Consider the following 21,266-nt stretch of genomic DNA (forward strand, 5'->3'; position numbering starts at 1 on the left):
ATTGAAAAAAATCCCTCTGGGATTCAAATCGTGAAGGGTTTATAGGGTTAATATATAGAGCTGGATCTTTTGTATAATATTAGCTTATTTCTAGCCATAGCTATTGCCTTTGTTTTTTGACAGTACCTGTATGAAGTGAAGTTTGTAGATACATTGTTTTTACATCATCCTCACACCACTGTTTCACCTGCTGGCAGTAACCACACAGAGGGTGTTTGCTGCAGGACAGAAAAACTGTTAGTCTACATAGAGCAGCAACCCTGACTTTCATTTCTACTCTTCTGAAGTACCATTTTAATCTCATAATATTGTGACTTAATGTATATTCTGTGCTTAGTACATAATTTATATATATCCCCTGTTACTTGGGAGGTTCATTGATGTAAAAATGCTAAATAAATGACTTGTAGTATTTGTAAAGTATATGTAGTATATGAAAAGTAAGTTATAGTAGTTAGAGAGGAAATGCTACTTACTGCTTCAGATGGTGTTAAAGCTTCCCAACGAATATGCAGCTTTTACTGAGTTAAGCTCCTTTGCAAAGGAAACACCTAAAATATGAAAACTGTAACCCCTGCTTACAAGGTAGGAGCAAATTTATTGTTTGATGTGTCAGTGGCTGTATAGGAGAGTTACCTCTCTTGAAAACTTATGTCATTGCAGTGATCATGATCACTTATATTTTGAAAAGTACAAAGCTGGCAGAATGTCTCCTTGCAGATGGTATTTGTGAAGTAAATATTTCTTAGAAATGTCTCAAGCCCAGAACCATAAGATCTGTCTCTGTAAGCTTTTCTTCTTCCAGATATCTGTTTTATATGGATAGATGCTATAGGTAAAACATTGTTCTACAATGCATAGTAAAATTTTGTAATCATGGAAACAACAGATGTGATTATTACACAGAAGGGTTCTATTCATTTTAACTGTAGAAATTAACTATAGTCATGGGATTAATGACTTGAAACACTAATATCTGCAGCATTCTTGATTTTTTCAAAGACTGAAGAAAAATTAATCTAGAAATAATTGCTTCTTATCTTACAGGCAGAAGGGAAGTTCAGTTGCTGATTGTTGAGATTTATTAAGTCAAATAACATTAACAAAAACAAACAAGAAAACCGCAACAACGTATTTTGGTAATTTAAAATCTGTTGAAATTTCTTTTGCAATGATTTTGCCCATACTTGAAAATTACATTTGTTACAAATTGTAGGAGCTTGTATTCTTTGACAGCCAGGATAATGGATGGTACTGTTTTAATGATAATCTTAATGGGGTTTTTTCTCCAGAATGAACAGTTGCCATCATATGTTCTGTATACATAAAAAAATGGCTATGAGACTTTCTCATTATAATCTCAATGAAGGTGAAAGCAGTTGTTGCTTATTGTTTGGAAAGATTTTTCAGAAGCAAACCAACATAATCACAGTTTACAGAAGTGCATGTGGTTGTTTATTTTCTGGTAGGACCTGTGCTTCATTTTCTCAGAGAAATAATGACATTGAAATGTTTGGTAATACCTTTTGAAATGTTGCTGTATTACAGTTTTGTGTTTCAGTAAAGCAACATGGTTAGGTATTTAATTTCATTAAGTAAGTGTAATAATCACAGTTCTAGTTAATAACATCGAAGGAAGCATCTCCAGACGTGTCTCTTGACTGTCCTGGCGATCCTTTACAGAGTGCACAGAGATAGAATTCTTGTTTATCCATCAATGAAACTTGACTGGTGTGTAGGCAAGGTGATACTCTAGCCACAAAATATGGCAGCACTACTCAGTGATCAAGGCTTGAGTGCAAATTACTTGGCTTCCTCTGAAACTACAGTCTGAGGTAAAAAATAATTTCTTGCAGGAAGATAAGACATCACTGTACTTGTCTTGCAAAATAAAATTGAGCTGGTGCTTAATGAGTGTTTTACTGATAATATTTCAAAGTAACGAATGATGCATTAAATACTGTACCAGCTTTGCTCTAAACAGAGAAATCCAAGAAGCATTATTCATTCCTGACTGGAAAAAACTGTATAGGCAAAGCATATGTCTCATAAAGTAATTTCAGAAGTCAATTCAAAATGTGTAAAGAAAGTATTTCAAATAAATAGTTATCATTTCTTAGAAGCTCATCTTTCTATAGAGAAGGCCTGGAAATGGTGATCTCATTTCGCAAAACGAATCCATCCTATGTGAGGTTGGTTTGTTTACCTTGAATTTCTAGTTCTGAGTTCTAGTAGCAATTCACTTCTGCTTTTGATTCACAGAATAGTCTGGGTTGGAAGGGAGCCACAAGAATCATTGAGTCTAGCTCTTAAATGAACAGCCCCTGTGGGGATCAAACCCAAGACCTTGGTGTTATTGGCACCATGTTTTGTGGAGACAACAAAATGCTTCTGGTGAAATACATGTTTTAATATTGGACAGTAGGCAGAAATACTGAGAGGCTTCTAGGAGTACTAGTTATTGAATGATGCTTTCACTTATAGAAGGGCTGGAATAGAGAAATCTTAATTTACTTTAAATTAAAAAAAAAAAGATAAAAAGATAAGTTGATATATTTGATTCAGTTTGAGCTCCCTCTGCTCCTCTCCTCGGTGAGATTGCACCCAGCTCATAGGACACAATATTGAGAGGAAGTAAAGAGGACACTCACACCCTTTAAAGCCCCTAAATTCAGGGATTTCATTGGTGATTAATATATAAAGTTGAAGGCTGTGGAAAATTTGGAGTTTGGCAGCGGAATGCTGATATTCTAATTTCTTTTTCACTGTTGAAGCATGCGTTTCATGCATTTAAGTTAATGTACCTGAAAATTTTACATGTGTACTATTATGCTGATGATAGTTTTGATTTGGTTTCAGCTGTGGGATTGGGATCTTGGTGCTTTCACATGACCCTGAAGTATGAAATGCAGGTGAGTACTGATAAGTAGCTGTGAATCATTTTCTGTGTATATCTCACTGTACAGTCATTTTGCCCTTTCTTGGCTAGATGAAACTTGTACAAAATGACTTAATCTGCTTTAAGTATCATTGTACATGACTCCTGCTCTCAACAAGGCAGTAATGCAGGTCTTGTTTCAATACATATTTTCCACTGATTATGTACAGAAATATATACTTGCATCTAAAATAAGAACTATCATCAATTGCTTATGTTGGCAGAGGATACTTTATCCTTTGGGAAATCATGTTATATTTTTACATACGATGTTAATTTTAAATTCCCATAGCTTTGGCATAATAGCAAGCAATATAAACTAGAGTTACTGCTATTTATTGTAAATTTTCTCATCTTTATGTTTCTATTTATCTAGATGTACCTGTAGCATTAATACTGAAATCAGTATCTCCTGAGTAACAGTAATTGAGTCATCTTCTCTCTTATTTTCAAGCAGATAGCATTCTCTAACAAGTCACAGGACATAGGGATTTTCCTGGTATTTCCTATTTTCTAAAGGGACACTGGAAATCTTGTCCTGTTGTCCTCTGTTAGGCCTGCAAAGATTAAGGAAATGAATCTTTGAATACAAGTCAGGATGAAGTGGGATTTTGTTCAAAACTAAGAAACCAACATTCAAAAGTCTGTGTTCCCACCACAGCTAATGGAAGTACAATTAAATCAGTGGAGTGGAGAGAGGTGGTTGGCTGGACTGAATCATTCTACAGACTCCACTGGCAATCTTTGCTCAAAAAGGATTCATTTGTCTAAACAGAGATGTTTAGTGTTATTTTAGACCCTGTGAGTGTTCTCTCAAGCCTCCAGCTTCCATGCCACAGATGTGCAGGTTTCTTAGACTCCCATCATATCTGCCAGTCTTGAATGGGTGTATTGGAGGTGACAGAGCATCTCAGATGGCATTACATGTTGCTGATTGTTTGATGTTTGCCTCCATAATGCTCAGATCTGTATCTCTGGCATGTGGTGGAGACTGTCAGCTTCCACAGAGCATACCATTGTCACCATGCAAGAATATTTGGTGCTTTTCTTGGCATGAAAAAGGTGGTTTGTAAAGCCACTTCACCATTCCCTCCCAAATTAAGTTGCCATTTGCCTATACTTGGTGGTGAACCTGCCTTGAATTTCTACCTTTTTCATACTACTTCCCTCATCTGCTTGTTCCTATCATGGCCAGTGTTTCAAATCCTCTTTCTTACGCTAATGCAGAGGTGAGCAAGGGCACCCTGAAATCGCAATCATTAAAATGATCCATACTTGAAACCTTTTATGAAGGGAGAGATTGTGGGGTTTTGTTTGTTTTGTTTTGGGTGGTTTTTGGTTTTGGTTGGCATTATTTTTCAGTTGTTGGAGGCTTTGTTTGTGTGTGTGTATGTAGAGGCTTTATTTTAATCCAAGTCAGTTTGCTGCTACTTGCCCAGTAGTTCAGGTGTTGCATCAGAACAACTGAGGGGCGTATGAATTGTAGTAAATAAAGTGGGGCAGAAGCAGATGAGAGGGAAGCCGGAATGTTTCTCATCATCTTGTTAAGTGATGTAAAAGTCTTTGTGTGAGGCAGAGAAAGTACATTTATTTTGGCAGCCAAGTGAAATCCACAAGTGGTCCATAGTCATTCCAATTGTTTGCTTACTGATCACCATGGAGAAAACAGTTTAACCAGTAAATAAACTTTTCTTATTCACTTTACCTCTTGTTATGGTTAAAAATCAGCATAGCTATTCAAGGAGACTTTTTTACATTTGTTTTGCAGTCTTAATACTGTAAACGATTGATTCAATTTGCTTAATTAAGAAAAACAGGGAAGTTTCTGTTCTTGAAAGCAGTTGTTTAGACTACTTCTGAGGAAATCATCCCTTTTTCTGTTATTTTTATGGGAATCTGCTTAGTTGGATTCTTGAGGAATGCACTAAATGCTTATTTAGCCAGTGAAATCAGCTCCGTGAGTTCCCTTCTTTCCATGGTTCTTCATTGTCTAGGCGTGTCTTTGACAGTACCCCTAGAAACATTAATTCCTTTGGATACAGAAGTCATTGTCTTCTGCGTGCAAATTCTAGTTAAGATCTTTTGAGAGGCTCTTTGTTGCTGCTGTAATGTCCCTGAGATGCTGCCAGCATATGAACTTAAAAGTGTAATCATCTGTCCAAATTTGAAAAATTTTCCTGGATTGTATTTCTTGTTCTTCCCCCGCCTTTTTCTTTTATGAGGTGTTAAATGACTCAGAGTCTTTAACAGACACGTGAATTAATCCTGTAGCTAATTCCTATCAGACTTGGAAAAGCACATCTCTGCATTTATAAAATACTATTACTATAAAGCTGAATTCAGGCTATTGCTTCTATTTTGTCCCCTCTAAGGCATCACAGCAAAGAAAACCTACTGTGAAGGCAACGTGCCACCGAAGGTGCCTGTTAGCTTCAGCTGCTCCAATGTTTCTGATACTGCCTTTGTGCTGCCTGTTGTGGTCCCTGACCCTGCACAGGTGCTGGGATTTAAACCTTGCTCTGCAAGGTTGGTCATGTGCTGGCTCAGCACCTGGACCTGGCTCCCCATAAGTCAGAGCAGTCTGATCTCCTCGCTGGAGAGAAGCAGTGGCAGTGTGGGGGAAGCAGCAACATCTGCCCTATCAGTGGCAGCTGGGCAGCAGAGCTGTTTAGCATTCTTGTGAAACAGTTCCTGAGCTTTGTATGCCCAAAATCACAACAAGCTAATACTTCACACTCAAGATAATACATCTCTCTCCTTCTGTAAAGAATTACATTCACTTTTTAAAAAATTTTTCAATAGGAAATTTCAAAGCTGAAATGAAATTTTTAACTGTGTGTTTAGAAAATTATCCCAAACTGAGCAGAATCAGGCTGGCTTTATAAAAGTGTTTGAGTAAGCTCCTTACTGCTCTTAAGTAGTCTCATTGTTCAGAATAACATAGTTATGAACTTGTTAAGTACCCTGTAGCAGTAGTAGGAAAGCAATTTCTTCACAGGCACAGCCACCAAGAACTTTGAGTAATGATGGAAAAAGGTCAAAATCTTTTTTGCATCTAGTTCTTGTTTTTCTTAAAAGTCAAGCTCTAAAAGTTCTGAAAGCCCTAACTATTAATGTTTGCTTAACATATTAGAAACCGGAGGCTATGGATCTTCATTGATCCATTTGTATCCTTGTTCTTTTCCATGATTTTCAGTCCTTCTTAAGAGGAGGTAAGTTTAACTGTATATTTATGAGCAGAAATTAATGAAAGTTCTTTGATGAGAAGTTTTACAAGAAAATTATGCTATGATTATTTTTCCTTCAAATTATGAATGGCAATTTTGAGTGTAACTGCTATTGAGAAATCAATTCTCTTGTGATTGCAGTTTTAATTCCATTCTATTAAGGTGGCAAGTTCCTGGAGAAAAAATACTTTAGCTGTAACACAACTAAAGTGTCTTCTCCCAAAGTATAACAATTATTTAAGACAATAAAACATTATATGTTTCCATAATTTCCGGGGGGAAGCCCAACAAAACAGCCCACAAGAACCCCACATCAAACAAGCAAAAATCTGTATCTCTGAATTAAAACAACATAAGAAATTTCTAAAATTAGGAAGTAAACATGCAAGCATATTGCCCATCCTAATACGGTAACATTTTATTTGTGCTATGGAAAAATTACACTTTAATTTCCTTGTCAAGTAAGAAGATGCTACTGACTGTAAGGTCATAGATGGGATGGTCTTCTTCAGCCTGGCTTTACAGAACTAAATCCTACAAATATTTTAAGAGGTATGAGCAGTAAAAATGCCAAGATTCTTTGAATGTGTAGGTGTTTATGAAGCATAATATTCAAAAGATTCAGAGCAATAAGCTTTTTAATGCAGCAGCTTCAGTAGCTGAACAGGGTTTGACAGTGCTATGTGTTAGAGTGCAGTCAAGAAGATGGATGTCCAAATGACTTAAAAACTCCTGTTTACTTAAGACATACCTCTCCTTAATTAATTTAGACAAGCTTGTGACTTAAAAGTATCTTTCATGTTTTGATGTCTTTGCTTTTTATAGCTGTTGGATGAACTGCCAATGATATACAGTTGTTGTGTGTTTGTCTACTGCCTGTAAGTATTTGTTAATCTTTTTCCTTGAATATTTATGAAATGTTCACTTTTGAAATGTAGTCTCTGAAGCCAAATTTAGCATATATAGAGAGAAAGCTTCTACTGCTTTCAGTGAGATCTGTTTTTGTATAGCATTATGATATTAGAGTGCCAGGCTGGCTTTAGTCCTAGTCTTTGCTAATTTAGATGTATTTTACCAGTTTTTCTTTTAGTAAGGATAAAAACCCACTCATTAAAGACTTAGTGTAGTATACAATCAGAGCTCAGTGCTACGTGTATGAAAACAGCAGACATAATAAAATCAACTTTAGTAATGCCTACAAAATTAGCAACATTATAATTTATTGGAGCTGGATTTCTATCATGTAGTCTAGTTCAAAATGCAAATTTCGGATTTCTGGCTAAACCTGCTTTTCATTCATCTGGAAAATTAAAGAGACAAGATTTTATGAGGAGTTAAATGCATATTTTGGGGAAAGTGTCTTGGAACATGCATGACAGCTTAATGCAATGCCAGGATGTGTTCTCCCATTTAATTTTGGGAGCAATGTGACATTTGACAACTGTAAAGATACACTAAGTTGTTTTTTTCTTGCCTGTTGCTGCAAGATCTGGATTTAATATGATTTGTTCTGTCACTTGGCAAATCCAAATGATAAATTAGCTTGTTGCAGACAAAAAGAGACAAAAAAGGTCTTTTTGCTTTTGAGCATATCAAATATTCAGCTGTTGAAAATTGTGATGTCTTGGTGAAGATTACTGGTAGCTTGCAATGGAGATGGGATGCTTTAGGACTAAACCCCTATCTATGGAAATTGCCCTCAGTTTGTGGCTAATACATTAGTGTGATTTGTTCAAACTCAGGACAAGAATCATAATGCCTCTTTTAGTGGAAATATTTCCATTGTAGCTCCCTATCACCTTGAAATTGCCTTTGCATTTGTCTGATTTGAATGTGATTGGAGAAAAGGATGAGAAGTGGCTACAAAAATCTATCTGAATTTTTTTTTTTTTAGTGCAGTGGTTACTTTGTTACCTTCACAAGCACTGAAGTCTGTTACTGCATTTATAGCTCCAATAAGATTCTGTGTAGGTATGTGTGGTAGCAATTAAAATGCTCCAAAAATGAGCTAATGTGTAATTTAGGAGGCCTTTAATTGTTTTAGTTTGCTTGAAGGTAGGTTGCAGGTGGTTGTGCACAGGACATTCCCTTATACATCATTCAGTCCCGCTGATTCTTAAGCTGCCATTTTGCAATGTCACACATTGTGCTGCCTTTAGACTCTTTGTTTCCCATATGTGTTTTTATTTTATTTCTTATTATCAGTTCATGATGGTGTCTATTGCTCCAAGTTTATAAACAAAGGAACTAGAGAGATGTAACTTGAACTTACATAGACAACTTCTTCTAGCCCTGATGATAATGGGCTTCTCAAAATTCATTTTTATGGGGTTTTTATGGACCTTTTTTCTGATGGAGAGACAGTCTGGGATGTGTGTGTATTTCCATCACAACTAAGACTGAGATACAGTGTATAGATTGTGAAGGTAATTTCAATTGATTGTTTTACATGCTGGGAGCAGTCAGGTGGTTTTACCTTCCACTTCTACCAGTACCCAATCTAGCAAATTTACTGCATTGCAACTGTAGTGAAGCCATAAACAATCTACATTTTAACAGATCCGAGTTCACTGTTTTGCAAGGCAGTCCTTTTCCTACGCTGCTGTTTGCTCAGTAATGTTTTTGACAGCTGTGTTGCATTTTAAGCTAATTTCTAGTTTGCCATCCGTTATCACCCTGTAAGCACCTTCTAAAAACACTTCTGCTTTACAAACTTTTCTAAGAGTGGGTTATTTCTTGGCATATGCTTTAGCTTATTGGTGTTAGGGCTTTTTTGCTTTAGTTTTTTTTTTTTTAAACATTTATTTTTAAGAGCATGATTTTTTTTTTTTTTAATAATGTATCTTTATTGAAAGAGTTAGAATTTCTTGAGGAGCCTAAGGCTAATTTAGATCAATTTTCTCACAAATTTTTTTAATATTATATGTTGGAAATTGCATCCATTATATGGTAAGTGTTGATTGTTATCTCTCTCCTTTATCCTCTCTTCCAGGTATGAATGTTTCAAGTACAAGAATACAGTCAATTATGCACTGCTTTTCTTGTTAATAACATACAGCGTCGTAGTCAGCATAGTAAGTAACTTTTTCTAATATGGCATTTTCACCCTTAGGTTGGCAGTTATTCTGACAGTGGGGGAATGTAATAGAGGCAATACTAAATCTCTGTCACTTCCAGTCAAGAAAGAAAAATTATTTTTATGTTGGGAAAATTATGTTGCTGGCCAGAGGAACCTGAAACCTTTCTATCTAAACCACTGTGTAGAGTAAATAAGGAAGAAAAGCAATAATCCAGTTGCTAGAATAGGAATGTGAGAAAAACAGTTGCCACTAAATTGATATGAGACCTTGGATGACCTGTGTTCCTCACCTTGTCTCACTTTAATTCATCTGTAGAAATAAGAATCATTCTGTTTGACTGCAAAAAAGTGAACTGTGGTACCCTGTCTAGGATGCAGACTGGTGTTTTAAAATAGGCAGAATAAGAGAAGAACTTAGCTGTTAGTTTAAACGGTTCTAACTTTTTAAGACACAGCTAACTTGACTCCTTTTGTCAGTGGAGCATTCTTCCTTTATGAATAAATTCAGTTTCATGCTGGCTGTTGATAACCATTTCTTTAATAATTAAAATATTTTTTTAAGTCATCTTCAGCTGCCAAAATACTTGCCTCTTCTGTTTCTTCTAGAATTTTTTACACTTGTGTCACATTATGTCTAAGATCTAGTGCCCTTCCCTCTTCAAAAACATAAATTGAATTAACTGTATTATGAATAGGAAGAACTACTAGCTTTTTGTAAAATGAATTGAAATGTTACATTATTGTCAAAAACAATAATAGCAAATCAAAGTTGAGTATGTTTTCTTCTTGTGATGCGTGTTGAGAACATATGGTAACTGCAGCATCTTAATTGTTTTTGTATGTGTTCAACTCTACTAAACTAAAAGCCTTCTGTCAGATGTTAATGTTTCTATTTCTGCTTCTTAGATTAAAATAATTCCACAGTTAAAACTTCAGGTTCTGCCAGAGGAAACTTCAAATGTTTGACCAACTTTAATGGTGCATGGATAGGCATTCATGGCTTGATTCTAACAGGACAAGCCTTGGCAATATTTAGATGAATAACGTTATGATGGTTCTGTTGCAAATTATTTCTCTTTTTTAATCTTTCCAGGTTTACCTAGATTTGAAAGAGCCTGTATTCCATCAGGTAAATCTTGCTCTGTTGGAACAACTAATTTTTGTATTTAACTATGCTATTTTAGTGGAACGTGTTACAGTATTTTACTAGAAGAAAGATGGAAGGAAAGTGCAATTTGTCATTTGCTTTTTCTTTAACCATTATTGCTGCCTGTCATGTCACCATCCTCTTACTCGGTGACCTGAAAAACTAGAATGCTTCAATGTGTGTTGCATTTTAACTTTTGACCTAATATTTCCTGTGGTTTTCATCAGTGGCAAGTGTAATGAGGTGACTCTAAGGTGTGTGAGAGAGGAACAGCTAAATGAGTCTTTTTCTGCTGCTTTCCATTAGCAGCTGCTTTGAAACTATGACCTTACATCATAAGATGGCTTGATTGACTTAGCACCACATTCTTCTCTCTGCTTTAACACATTAGTTTATCGGGTTTTTTAACTACTCAGTCTTACTTTGTGGAAATTCAAGGTGAGTTTAAGCACAGAATGCCTTTTAGGGTTATGTAGCAGACTGCTTTGTGCAGGCTTAATGGCCTATTTGGTACAGGCTCATTTTGTCGCAGCCCAAGGGTATTAATATGCATCCCCTGCCTGTGGGGATAGGACTTGCATGGCTTACCTCTTCACAGGAGGTTAGAGATGATGCTCCTTTCTGTATGCCATGGGTAGTTTTCCCTCATTTATTATTTTTTGATTAGGGATAACAGCTGAAAAATTGCCAAGCAAAAAGCACTGAGCTCTTTGCAGGACAGAGCTTTAAAGCCTTAATTTTTGGAATTGGTAGTGCCACTGCTTGTCAAAACATGCCTGCTGCATCAGCAGTTGTAAAATGATACGTGGCTCTTGTTGGTGGATTAGTGAAGTGCTGAGCAAGAGAATAAATTTTCAGCTGCTACAGAAAATCTCCCCTAGAAACATGAATTGTTATCCTACCTGTAGATTAAAAAAAAAAATGCAGTGTGGGGGGTTTTTTTGGTGATATTAATTAAATCCTTTCTTTTTTTTCTTACTTACATTTCCAGCAGAAAGATACTGGTTAGGATGAAAGTGACAATTTCTGGTGCTTTTACTGAGCTGGTCATAACTGGTTTTGAATGAAGTGACTTAGAGTAGTTTTGTTAACAACAGTGGCAAAATTTACTATTTATAGCGAACTTTTATCTCTTAAATGCAACTTGGGCAAATAATTGATTAATTGGAATAAATACATCACGGCTTCACTATAGTCCAGTTTGAAGTATTGGCATAGGTATTGCCCCATGTCACAAAAACTAAAACAATAGATATCGTTACTTTTTGGGAAAGAGGGAAATAGGGAAACTTTAAACTGTTGTCACAGTCCTTTAATTTTCTGCATCTGGTTTCTCTTAGGTTCAGAATATGAATTCCCTATTATAATTTATACATGAGGAATCAATGTAGAAAATATTTGGATCCCATAAAAGTGTTGGACTTTTTACAAGAATTCTTTGCAAATTGATTTTTATGGAGAACATACAGTTATGGCGGAATTCCAAATGTTCAAGTATTGTACTCGTTTTTTCACAATCTTTGCCAAATATATTGTAAATCCTGAGGAAATATTTCCCTGACCACACAGCTGAGCAAGGTTATTTTCTTAATACTTGTACGTTATTTTAGAGTGCATTAAAAAAATGTTAAATAATTTCTGTAAGCGTTTTCCAGCTGAATAGGTCACTTAGACTTGAAGTAAAATTAGATATGCTTATGCAATCATAGTTTAAATCACAGGCTTTCTGACTGGGTTAAAAAGCAGCATCAGGAGATAAAGCAGCATTTGGTTCCTCTAGGTGTTTGTGATCATTTTAAGTTGTCAACCTTGCAAAAGGAGGAAGAATTACAAGGATAGCTTTTTATTGTTCATTGTTTTAGTATGGATTGTGGGGTTTTTTCCCTCTGGAAAGAAGCCAGTAAGAATGGAAAAAAGGATTCTATTATATTTAGCAAGCAGGATCCAAGCCTCATTTTTCCCCAAATTACTTTCTACTTGTCTTTCCAATTTAGACTCATAAATTGCCAGCTGCCAGCAGGGCATAAAGGTGATTTCAGTTTGTTATCCATGACACAGTGGCAACAGAGACCAACTTCTTATTCTGCATCCACATATTAAGAGAGGTCTTTAAGGCTTTTAGTGCTTCAGCTGTAGGAGGGATGAGATCCATGTTTTGGGCTGTTGAGGCAGCACATCATTAGAAGGAAAAAATCCAATTCTTGCCTGACAACTGTTCTACTATTTTTTGCCTCCTCATCAATTAAATTAAATATATTAATGGACTTTACAGGCATATATTGTCTTGTTTATGTTCAAATCTCTCAGGCTAGAGTACTGTTAGTCCTAATTTTCAAGGTGCTAAACAACCCTACATCCCAGCTGCCTGGTTGTTTTTAAGCCAGCATCATTGCCACAGAAAACAGCTGTGCCTTTCCCCTCTGTTCCATCTGGCACACAGATTTATTTTCTGATGTGAATTTGATTGGGAAACGCAACAAGTTTTAACTCTCCTCAGAATTAATTTTAAATCAGATTAGTTGTTCATCCTGTTTACCACATGTATACAAGGAAAGGGGCAGGGGAAGGATGGCTGCTAGTGCAAAGTGATCCACAGACATACAGAGACAGCTCTGGAAGTAGAAGTAGTTAGTCTGGAAGTTAAACTTTCAACTCACATCTTACAAGTAGCCTTCTTTCTAATATGATGAGGCTTAGGAAGCTGGCACAAACTAAGCAATGTGTTCCAGCTGGATTTGTCTGCTTGCTGCATACTGTATGTGATCACTTGTAGTGACCAAAATACCTCGTTCAGCTAGCAGGCCAAGTTATGTGAATAGCGAAATAGTTCTGAAAACCTTTTTTATTTGTGTAGTCATCTGCTCTGACAGTTTGAGGTAAATTTTAGCAAACAAATAATTAAAAGGTTAATGGAAAAGTAGATTAAATAGCTGTTTCTTCTACATTAGGAAATGTGATGTAAAAAGTAGGTACTCTAACATGTTCTTGGGGTGTCCCATGAGAACAAGCCAACTGGAGAAGCAGATCAGTAGGAGAGTTGCAAATAGGGTAAGGTAATGACTAGTGAAAAATGATTAAATGAGATTATGAAAAGGCCTGAATTTTCTTGGAATCAGTAGTGGGATTGTTTTGTTTGGTTGTTTTCCTTTTTAACAACCTGTAGCAGGTAAAAGAAGCATGTACTGCTGGTATCTGTAATGATACAAAGTTCAGAGTTATCACTGGGTACTGGGGAGGAAATGAAGAGATAACTGAGAGGCCCTGAGGACGAGGATGAGGACTGATTCAAAGTGGAAGAGGTGCAGTGATGAACAAATATAAATTATTCTTGTTCTAAACTGTTCACAGATCACCAAAGGGGGGGAGGGAGTGCCTGGATGTGTTCACTGTTTACAGTGTAACAACATGACCAGGGATTTTTTTTTTTTTTTTACTTTTGATAAATGTAAAATACAAGTATTGGATTTACATCTCCAGGTGACTTTGAGTAAGAGGAAGAAAGTAAGAATAGCAGGAAAAGGTATTTAATTTGCCTTAATGCAAAATTTAATGGATTTTTTTCTCTAGGGGTGTTTTAAATATACAAGTGCAAAGAAGAAAGTGAAATCAAGATAGATGTACATCTAGAAGTATGTAGGGGAGCCTGGAACTGCATGAAAACTATGTTCTGTCCGGGCACAACCAGATTTGTAGGATTCACCATTTTGGGGAATTTATGTGGATCCACTGGATGTCCTACAGCTCTCCAGAGTCCCTCCTGCTGCTAAGGCAATAGTTGATTGTAGGCTTGTGGCTAATATATTATACCTTTTAGTGGAATGTGTTCTTACTTCCCATAAGTTCAGGTTCACCAGTATTCTCTTCAAAATGACCTTTTCAAGCGTGTCTTCACCACAGAGCTTTTCCTGGTGTCATTGTCTTGCTGATGAGCACGTATAAAACTAACTTGAGTGATATTTCACTCTTACACAGCTCATTTGGGAATGTCTTCCCAAGCAAGTACAGCTTTCATTCTAGCTGGTGCTTCTACCTGCACAGTAGCTTAGGGAATGAGGAAGGTCAGCTCTACAAGTCACTGGAGGGGAAGCTTGACTTTGCATGGCAGACAGTGTCCCAGAAGCTCTACAGCAGCAGTGACTTGTGAATCATTTTTGAATCATTTTGCCATCACATACATGCATCTAAACAGACCAAACCCAGTGAATCTGATTTAGTTCATTTGGGAGCTGTCAAGGCAGCCTGTGGTACTACACAGCTGTAACTATGCTGAGTTACTTGTTGTTTCACTGCCATCTTGGTTGTCTTTCCTATTCCTCCCAGCTCGGATTTTTTCTCCAGAAAACCAAACCCATGTAGAACTCAGTTTTCTTTGTTGCAAATTGCAAATACGGTTTCTACATTCAAGTACTTAAGTATTTATCTTTTGATAGCTGGTTGGGGTATTAGATAAGCTGGTTGCCAAGAACCTGAAATCTCTCAGTGCAGTGCCCAATGTGTATACTAATATTTGAGGCTGATAAATTGACTTTATTAACCAAGCATGAGTAGAAGGCCAGGAGTACAGGAAACAGAGAAGTGGAAATAGCAGGCAACTGCTGCTTTCTGTGCTAGAAGGGTAGATGAAGAACCAGTTTTGTATGCTTCCCTTCTCAGTGTGGAGTATCAACCATGCTTCTTACTACATAAGTGAATTTATGTATGATTTGTTTAATGGCTTCCACATTAAAAATGCTGCCAGACATTGAGCCCTGAAGTGCTTACTTCCCATTTGTGAATTAGGAATTTCTTCATATTTGGCCTTCTTATGAGGTAATCCATTGTGTATTCATCAGACTTTGGGTTTTTCCCTCAATTGCAAAGATACCTTCAAAGCTGAGAAATACAGAGCTTTATTTGCATCTGAAACAACAAAGAGGGAACTGTCTAGTGGTAACAGAGGATTGAGATTCTGATCTTTCCTTTTGTTTTCATTGCAGTACAAAGATGTTCTTTGGCTTACAGTTTAATGGCAGTGTGAGAGAAAATAGCAGAAAACTTGCTTGGGTTGTCATCTATCACTTAAATGATGTGTTAGTTAAAGAAAAGAAGGACAAAGGAAGCTAAAGAAATGGAAAAATTTGAGTTAATTTGAATAAGGCAGATTTTTCTTTTTTTATATAATACTGTATTTTGTCATTCTTTAGGTGGATGAGTAATACCTAATAAAGTTTTACCATGATAAAAATAGTAAAGCCAGGATGGTAAAGGAGATAAAGTAAGCACCGCTGCCTGACATCTGAACTAAGTTGTGCAGTTTGGTGTGTAGCCGAGTAAGAAACAACTAGTAACAAACAGCTGAGGGAGGCGTGCAGCCACAGTCTCTGTATATCACAGCAGAACCTCCTGAGTGCTCACCTTCAGCGAGGAGGATTGGAGTGTGCAGAGCAGAGCAGCTTGTTGTTCCAGTCTTTTACAGGCTTTTAAACACAAATGTGTTTTACTGCTAACAACCTGTTTGCTTAGGGAAGCGGAAAAGGCAAGAAATTGAAGTGTCAACTATTGGGCATATTTTTCTTATTTTTCTTCAGTCACTGCAAGGTTCTTTATTTTTTTTTCCTTCCTCCCTCCATTAATATGTCCTCTTCTGCAAGCCATTAACTCACTAGGAAATGCTAAGCTGGAAACTCTGCAAAGAAAGCTTTTCTTAGCTTTTGCTCTTTCCTGCTTTTAGCAACTGCTGAAAAACACAGCATTTTACCTGGGCTCTAGGCATAGTCTGACACTATTGAACTCCTTGTACAAAGAATCCAAAAGCAATTTGGATATAAGCATAAGGGTGGTCACAACCTCTAATGTGTATGACAGAAATTGATCCTAATGGATAGATTTTTTTTCCCCATATCTCTACTGCAAAGTAGTACTTTAGCGATGGAAATTTTAAGAAGATCGGTAAAGAGAGATCAGCAAATCAAACTGTAATTTGGATTCTGGAGGAGCTTTTCTATGAGTATATTCCTCTATACCATCCCTCTCTTAGAATAAATTGCTGGATTTGATTAGAAAAAATGAAAAGGGCTTTTTCAAATTAGGCTGATAATGTACTTATATGGTGGGATCTTTTTAGGCAAAATGTCAGCAATGAAGAATTGTACCAGCAGACAGCACCTAGCACACCTGAGCACTCCTCTTCCTACCCTTAACTTGGGACTGATAAGCACTGGCTGTGTCTACTAGGTTTTGTTGGTTTTCTTTTTTTCCTGGTTTATGTGCTGTACCCCAACAAGGGGACTGGAATTAACTAACAACTTCGTATAAATTGCAAGCCAGAACCAATTAACCTTTCAAATAGTTTTGCTTTGTTTAGCTCTACAGAGCAGAATACACAGTAGTAGTAGTTTATTTACTGGAGTTCTTTAATCTTGTTCTGAATGCAAATGAAGAGCTGCTATGCTGACTGACTTTGAATAGTCAGTACTTTTACCTATTGTCAAACATAAGGGCTCTGTTGTCTGTCTTGTTCTGTATAGGTGCACTGATAACACAGCATGTGCTACTAATCTCATCCCTAAAGCTAAAAGAAATTTGTAAATTTGCCTTTATTGACTTTTGGAAGGCAGGTTTCACTTTGCATTATTACAGTAACCTATTTTATGTGAGATGACTAGACATGCTTACAGGATAGTAGGATCTGAACACCCCATTTACAGCAGAGTGAGAGGCAGTCCCTGTCTCAAAGACAATAGAAAAGAAGGAGGGTATGAGGTGGTCAATAGAACATGGTAAGGACACCTGCTTGTAAGCACACTTCTTTCTGGTAGGTGTAGTGGCTTTTAAAAATAGACAGCAAAGGTTTATAATTTTTCTTTTTCATGTAAAATAAAGGCAGAATTAGATAGAAACTAACTAGAAGCAAGATGAGAAATATAAGTCAGTGAACAAGGAAGAAAAAAATACTGGGAGGCCTGGGGGCCACTGGAAAGAGGCAAAAAGAGCAAGGCACAGCTGCTTGGAACAAAAACTGCCTTTTGGCAGGAGAAAACCAATGTTCAGAATAAAAACTATAGAAAGTAATTGAATGTCACCAGTGTCTAAAAATCTTCCCTGCTGCAGTGACTTCTGCATCACTCTCAGGCATGACTGGCCATATTTTTTCTCTTCTTTAATCTGTACGTCTTGGAGATGGTGTTACATGGATTTTAAGTTTGTGAATAAAAAAAGGAGAGTGATTTCAAGATCACAAGACAAAAAACAAATTATTACTTTGACTTTTTATAAGTCAGGTGATAGCATTCAAATTCATCAAGTCTTCAGTGAGTCAGATTTTGCTCATGGATCTTTTCAGAGTGTGCAACCTTCCCACTATATAATTTGATTGAATCCAAACAATCTGTAATAGTTGTTTTAAATGCTTCCTGGAAAGTTCTTCCCCATGCTTAGTGTGGGAATAGTCTATTCAGGTGTTTGCTTTCAGGAAACACATTAATCAAGTATCAATGAAAGAAGTACAGCTTTCAAAAACAGTTCTAGCTGATGCTTATACAATCCTGGGCTAAAATGCAAGGAGAGAGAAGAGATAATAGGGGTTAGTTACCGTTTTTGATTTCAGAATGCTTTCCGAGTGCCATCTAGCGTTTGCTTTCTGATTCAGAGCAGTGGAACCTTGGTTTTACACAACTGACTTTTCCTGTAATTGTATAAAGGACATGCTTTATAATCATACTTTTATTTGAAACTTGAACAGAAAACTTTCTGGAGATGAAGTTAGAAGGAATGCTGTTTTCCTGAGACTTAAAAATAAAAAAAAAAAGAGGCTCCAAAAATGTTTTACTCTTGTAGTATTTTATAAGGTCTCTTGAACCCAACTGCTGAATTTTATCTCTTTTTTTTTTTGTTTGTTTTCAGATCATGTATGGAACACTAGTTTCCATCATAGTTCTAAGATCTGTTTATATAGTATTATGGTAAGTAACCATTTAATTCAACATTGTGAGTTACAACATAGCATTTGCAGCTCATTTTTTGGTCAGCTTAACATGAGAAATTGGCAATGGGAGAATTTCTTTAACTAGGTACATAATGTCCTGGGCTCCCCTGGGTTGAAAGAGAATGGCTCATCACCTTGCACTTTCTTGAAGCCACTGAGATAACATTAAACTAAACTGGGATTTCTACACTTATGATCAGTGTCTATTGTCAGGTGTTCTGCTGGTGGCTTCAGCTCTTAGCCTGGGATTTTAACAGAAATGGAATTTGTCTTCATATTGTTGTGTAGTGTGAAATCTGTTGCTAGTGTCCAAACTCTAATGATAATACTGGGAGAGTTGTAAGACTGCAGAGTGCAACCATCACTTAGTAATTTCCTTTTCCCTTCACAAGTATTTAAAAAATAACACATGATAGTTTTTCTTACAGTTTTGATTGGATAAAGTTAGACATAATGTTATGGAAATTGAAATCACAACTGTAACAAATAAAAGGTATTAAAGGTGCTAGGAGACATTGAAAAGCATTAGAATCATCAGAGCAGACTTGACTTGGTAGCTAAAAGGGAGGAAAATGGAATTTAATCAGTAAACATACACCTTTACCTCTCAGGGGCTCAGTTGATGGCCCATTTCTGTCTGTCTCCTGTGAACATTTGGTGTTCTCATGCGTTTGGGGATCACTTCTGAAAATTACTTATTTCTTCTGTCGTCTTTTTAAATGTGCTTCTTGTTAAATTTTGTTTCAAGTTCCACATGTGTCTGTTCAGGAACACAAAGAAGAATTTAACAAAATGTGAATTTGAAGTATTATAGACTCCTCAAATATTCTGAGTTGGAAGACACCCACAAGGATCAAGTACATTCATTGAATCACCTTCCAATTGCCATTTCAGTTCATGTGGTTTGACTATCCCCAAGAAATTCCCACAGACCAAGTGCAAATGTTCACAGACTTTTTTATTAAGCAATACCTTAAAACTGATAGTGTGTTGCAGCTTTAGAAACAAACATCAATTTAAAGGTACTTTTCAAACCTATGGACTGGAAATTTTAATCTTCTCCTAGAGATCTTAAATGATACTGCATTAATTCACCTCCAAGGGGAACTAAATTGAATCAAATTGATGTCATTTTAATTTTGTTCTTATTCAAGGATTTAGCACGGTTCTAGTCTCTTGGATTAAATTTTTCTGTCTGTGTAGACAAACTCTTGAGCCTGCTGTTTTCCTACTTCTGCAAATTCCACATAGTTATGCATTCTCATTATTTCTGAAGCATTTCATAGTTGTCTTTATCAATAACATCACTATCTTCCCTCCCAAAGTACCATTCATTGTTTTGCTCCAGCAAAGTCTGTCTCTGAAATTCCACCTACTTTTCGCTTCAGTTTTAGGGACTTGGAGTGTATATTCTTAATTAGCTTGATCACTTCATTGCAACAGGGCCCTACAAAGACTTATTTCCCTCATTGGTGGTGTTATGCCAATTGGGTAGAAAGTTGGGATGGGAAGAGAAGTAGGTTTAAACTAATTCTACACTTTAACTAAACTACTACTAATTTTAAATTAGTTCTGCTATAGAAGCTCTGCCAACTTGAAGGTACCCTTTATTTTCTCTAAAATTTATACCCAAGCACACTTTTAGGTTTACTTTCTCTGCACTGCTAGAACATTCTCCTTTATTTCCATCAGTAGTGCTAGCACTTCACCAAACCTCTTCGAGCTCACATACTGACCTTGAATTCTGCTTGTTTTTTCTTACTTCACTTCCTATCACTCCTATTTCTTAGTGTGGGCCTTGAAGTCACTCTGAGATTAGAGTGCAAATTCCAAAGAACAGAATGTTATTCCTTCCACGCTACTGCCTCATCCTGTCCTCACCAGTTGTTCCTCTTCCTGCCTGTTTTCCCCACACTTTTCATCTCTTTGTTAGGTATGCTCCCTTCCCAAGATTACAACTGGACAAATGTTATTCTCTGTTCACAAAGCATGTTCCCTATTAATAAGTGGTGTGAGCCGATTCCTTTACAAAACACCACTGTTTATTCCTCAACAATTCCACCTATAATTATCTAATTACCAGCATGTTTAATATACCATTTAGTGCTCTGTCATGTCACAGTCTGCTTAGTCTCTGAAGCACTGAGGGGGTCATATTACACTGTAGTCTTGGCCAAGTACTGCATGGTGCTCCACACATTTATTGGACTAAACAAATAATAGTTTTGCTAGTTTATATTGGCAGTCAATTTGTGAATATGTACAGCTTATATCTGGTTAGAGCTCCCTCCATTGGGCAAGCTACCTGTTGTGTTTTGCACATTTTGGTTCCCAGTGCTCACAGCTCTGAAATGTGCTGTAACACACCCAGTGGAGGAACAAGCAGCTCAGGAATGTGTTCTAACTCAGAATCTCAACTGTGCGTTCATAATGATTTAAAATAACTTGAACAGTATTTCTTGGCAGCCTTTCAGGGTTGGATTTGGGTCTGCTTTTGGACTTGTCTTATTAGTGGGAAAGCAGCCTTACATGTAGGAAGTTTACAGTTTCATGGTCCAACCTGAATGTAGGGAAAGTTAATTTATTAATGATGCACTTTCTTGCATCTGATTCTTCAGTGTGCTTTCCATATCTTAAAGGATTTTTTTTTTCTTCCAAAATTAAATTAACATTTTTCTATTCCAAGTAGTATTCAGCTCAAAGATGAACATAAAAGTTCTGGGGTTTAATACCATTCATTTGGTTAGTTGTTGGTCATGGTGGTCTACATTCATAAAAGAATAATTTTGAAAGACCATATTTATACAAATTCCCTAGTACAGAGGTATTGTTTCTTGACAAAGACCCTCTTCTTTTGGAAAAGAAGGTCCTAGTTGGTAACAGGGCCTTTTTTCTTTTTTTTTTCTTTTTTT

At 36.5% G+C, this 21,266-nt stretch overlaps 1 protein-coding gene across 1 annotated transcript in view; it reads left to right on the plus strand.

Annotated features, from left to right (window-relative positions):
• Positions 1-21,266, plus strand: part of ACER3 (alkaline ceramidase 3) — a 51,533-nt gene that overhangs the window by 23,523 nt on the left and 6,744 nt on the right. The window contains exons 3-7 of the mRNA XM_014887350.2: positions 2,860-2,912; positions 6,991-7,043; positions 9,158-9,239; positions 10,338-10,373; positions 18,273-18,331. Of these exons, the coding sequence (XP_014742836.1) occupies positions 2,860-2,912; positions 6,991-7,043; positions 9,158-9,239; positions 10,338-10,373; positions 18,273-18,331 (283 nt within the window). The remainder of the gene's footprint in view (positions 1-2,859; positions 2,913-6,990; positions 7,044-9,157; positions 9,240-10,337; positions 10,374-18,272; positions 18,332-21,266) is intronic.

Source organism: Sturnus vulgaris, chromosome 2, assembly GCF_052056855.1.
Source record: "Sturnus vulgaris isolate bStuVul1 chromosome 2, bStuVul1.hap1, whole genome shotgun sequence".
In the NCBI taxonomy this organism is placed as follows: domain Eukaryota; kingdom Metazoa; phylum Chordata; class Aves; order Passeriformes; family Sturnidae; genus Sturnus; species Sturnus vulgaris.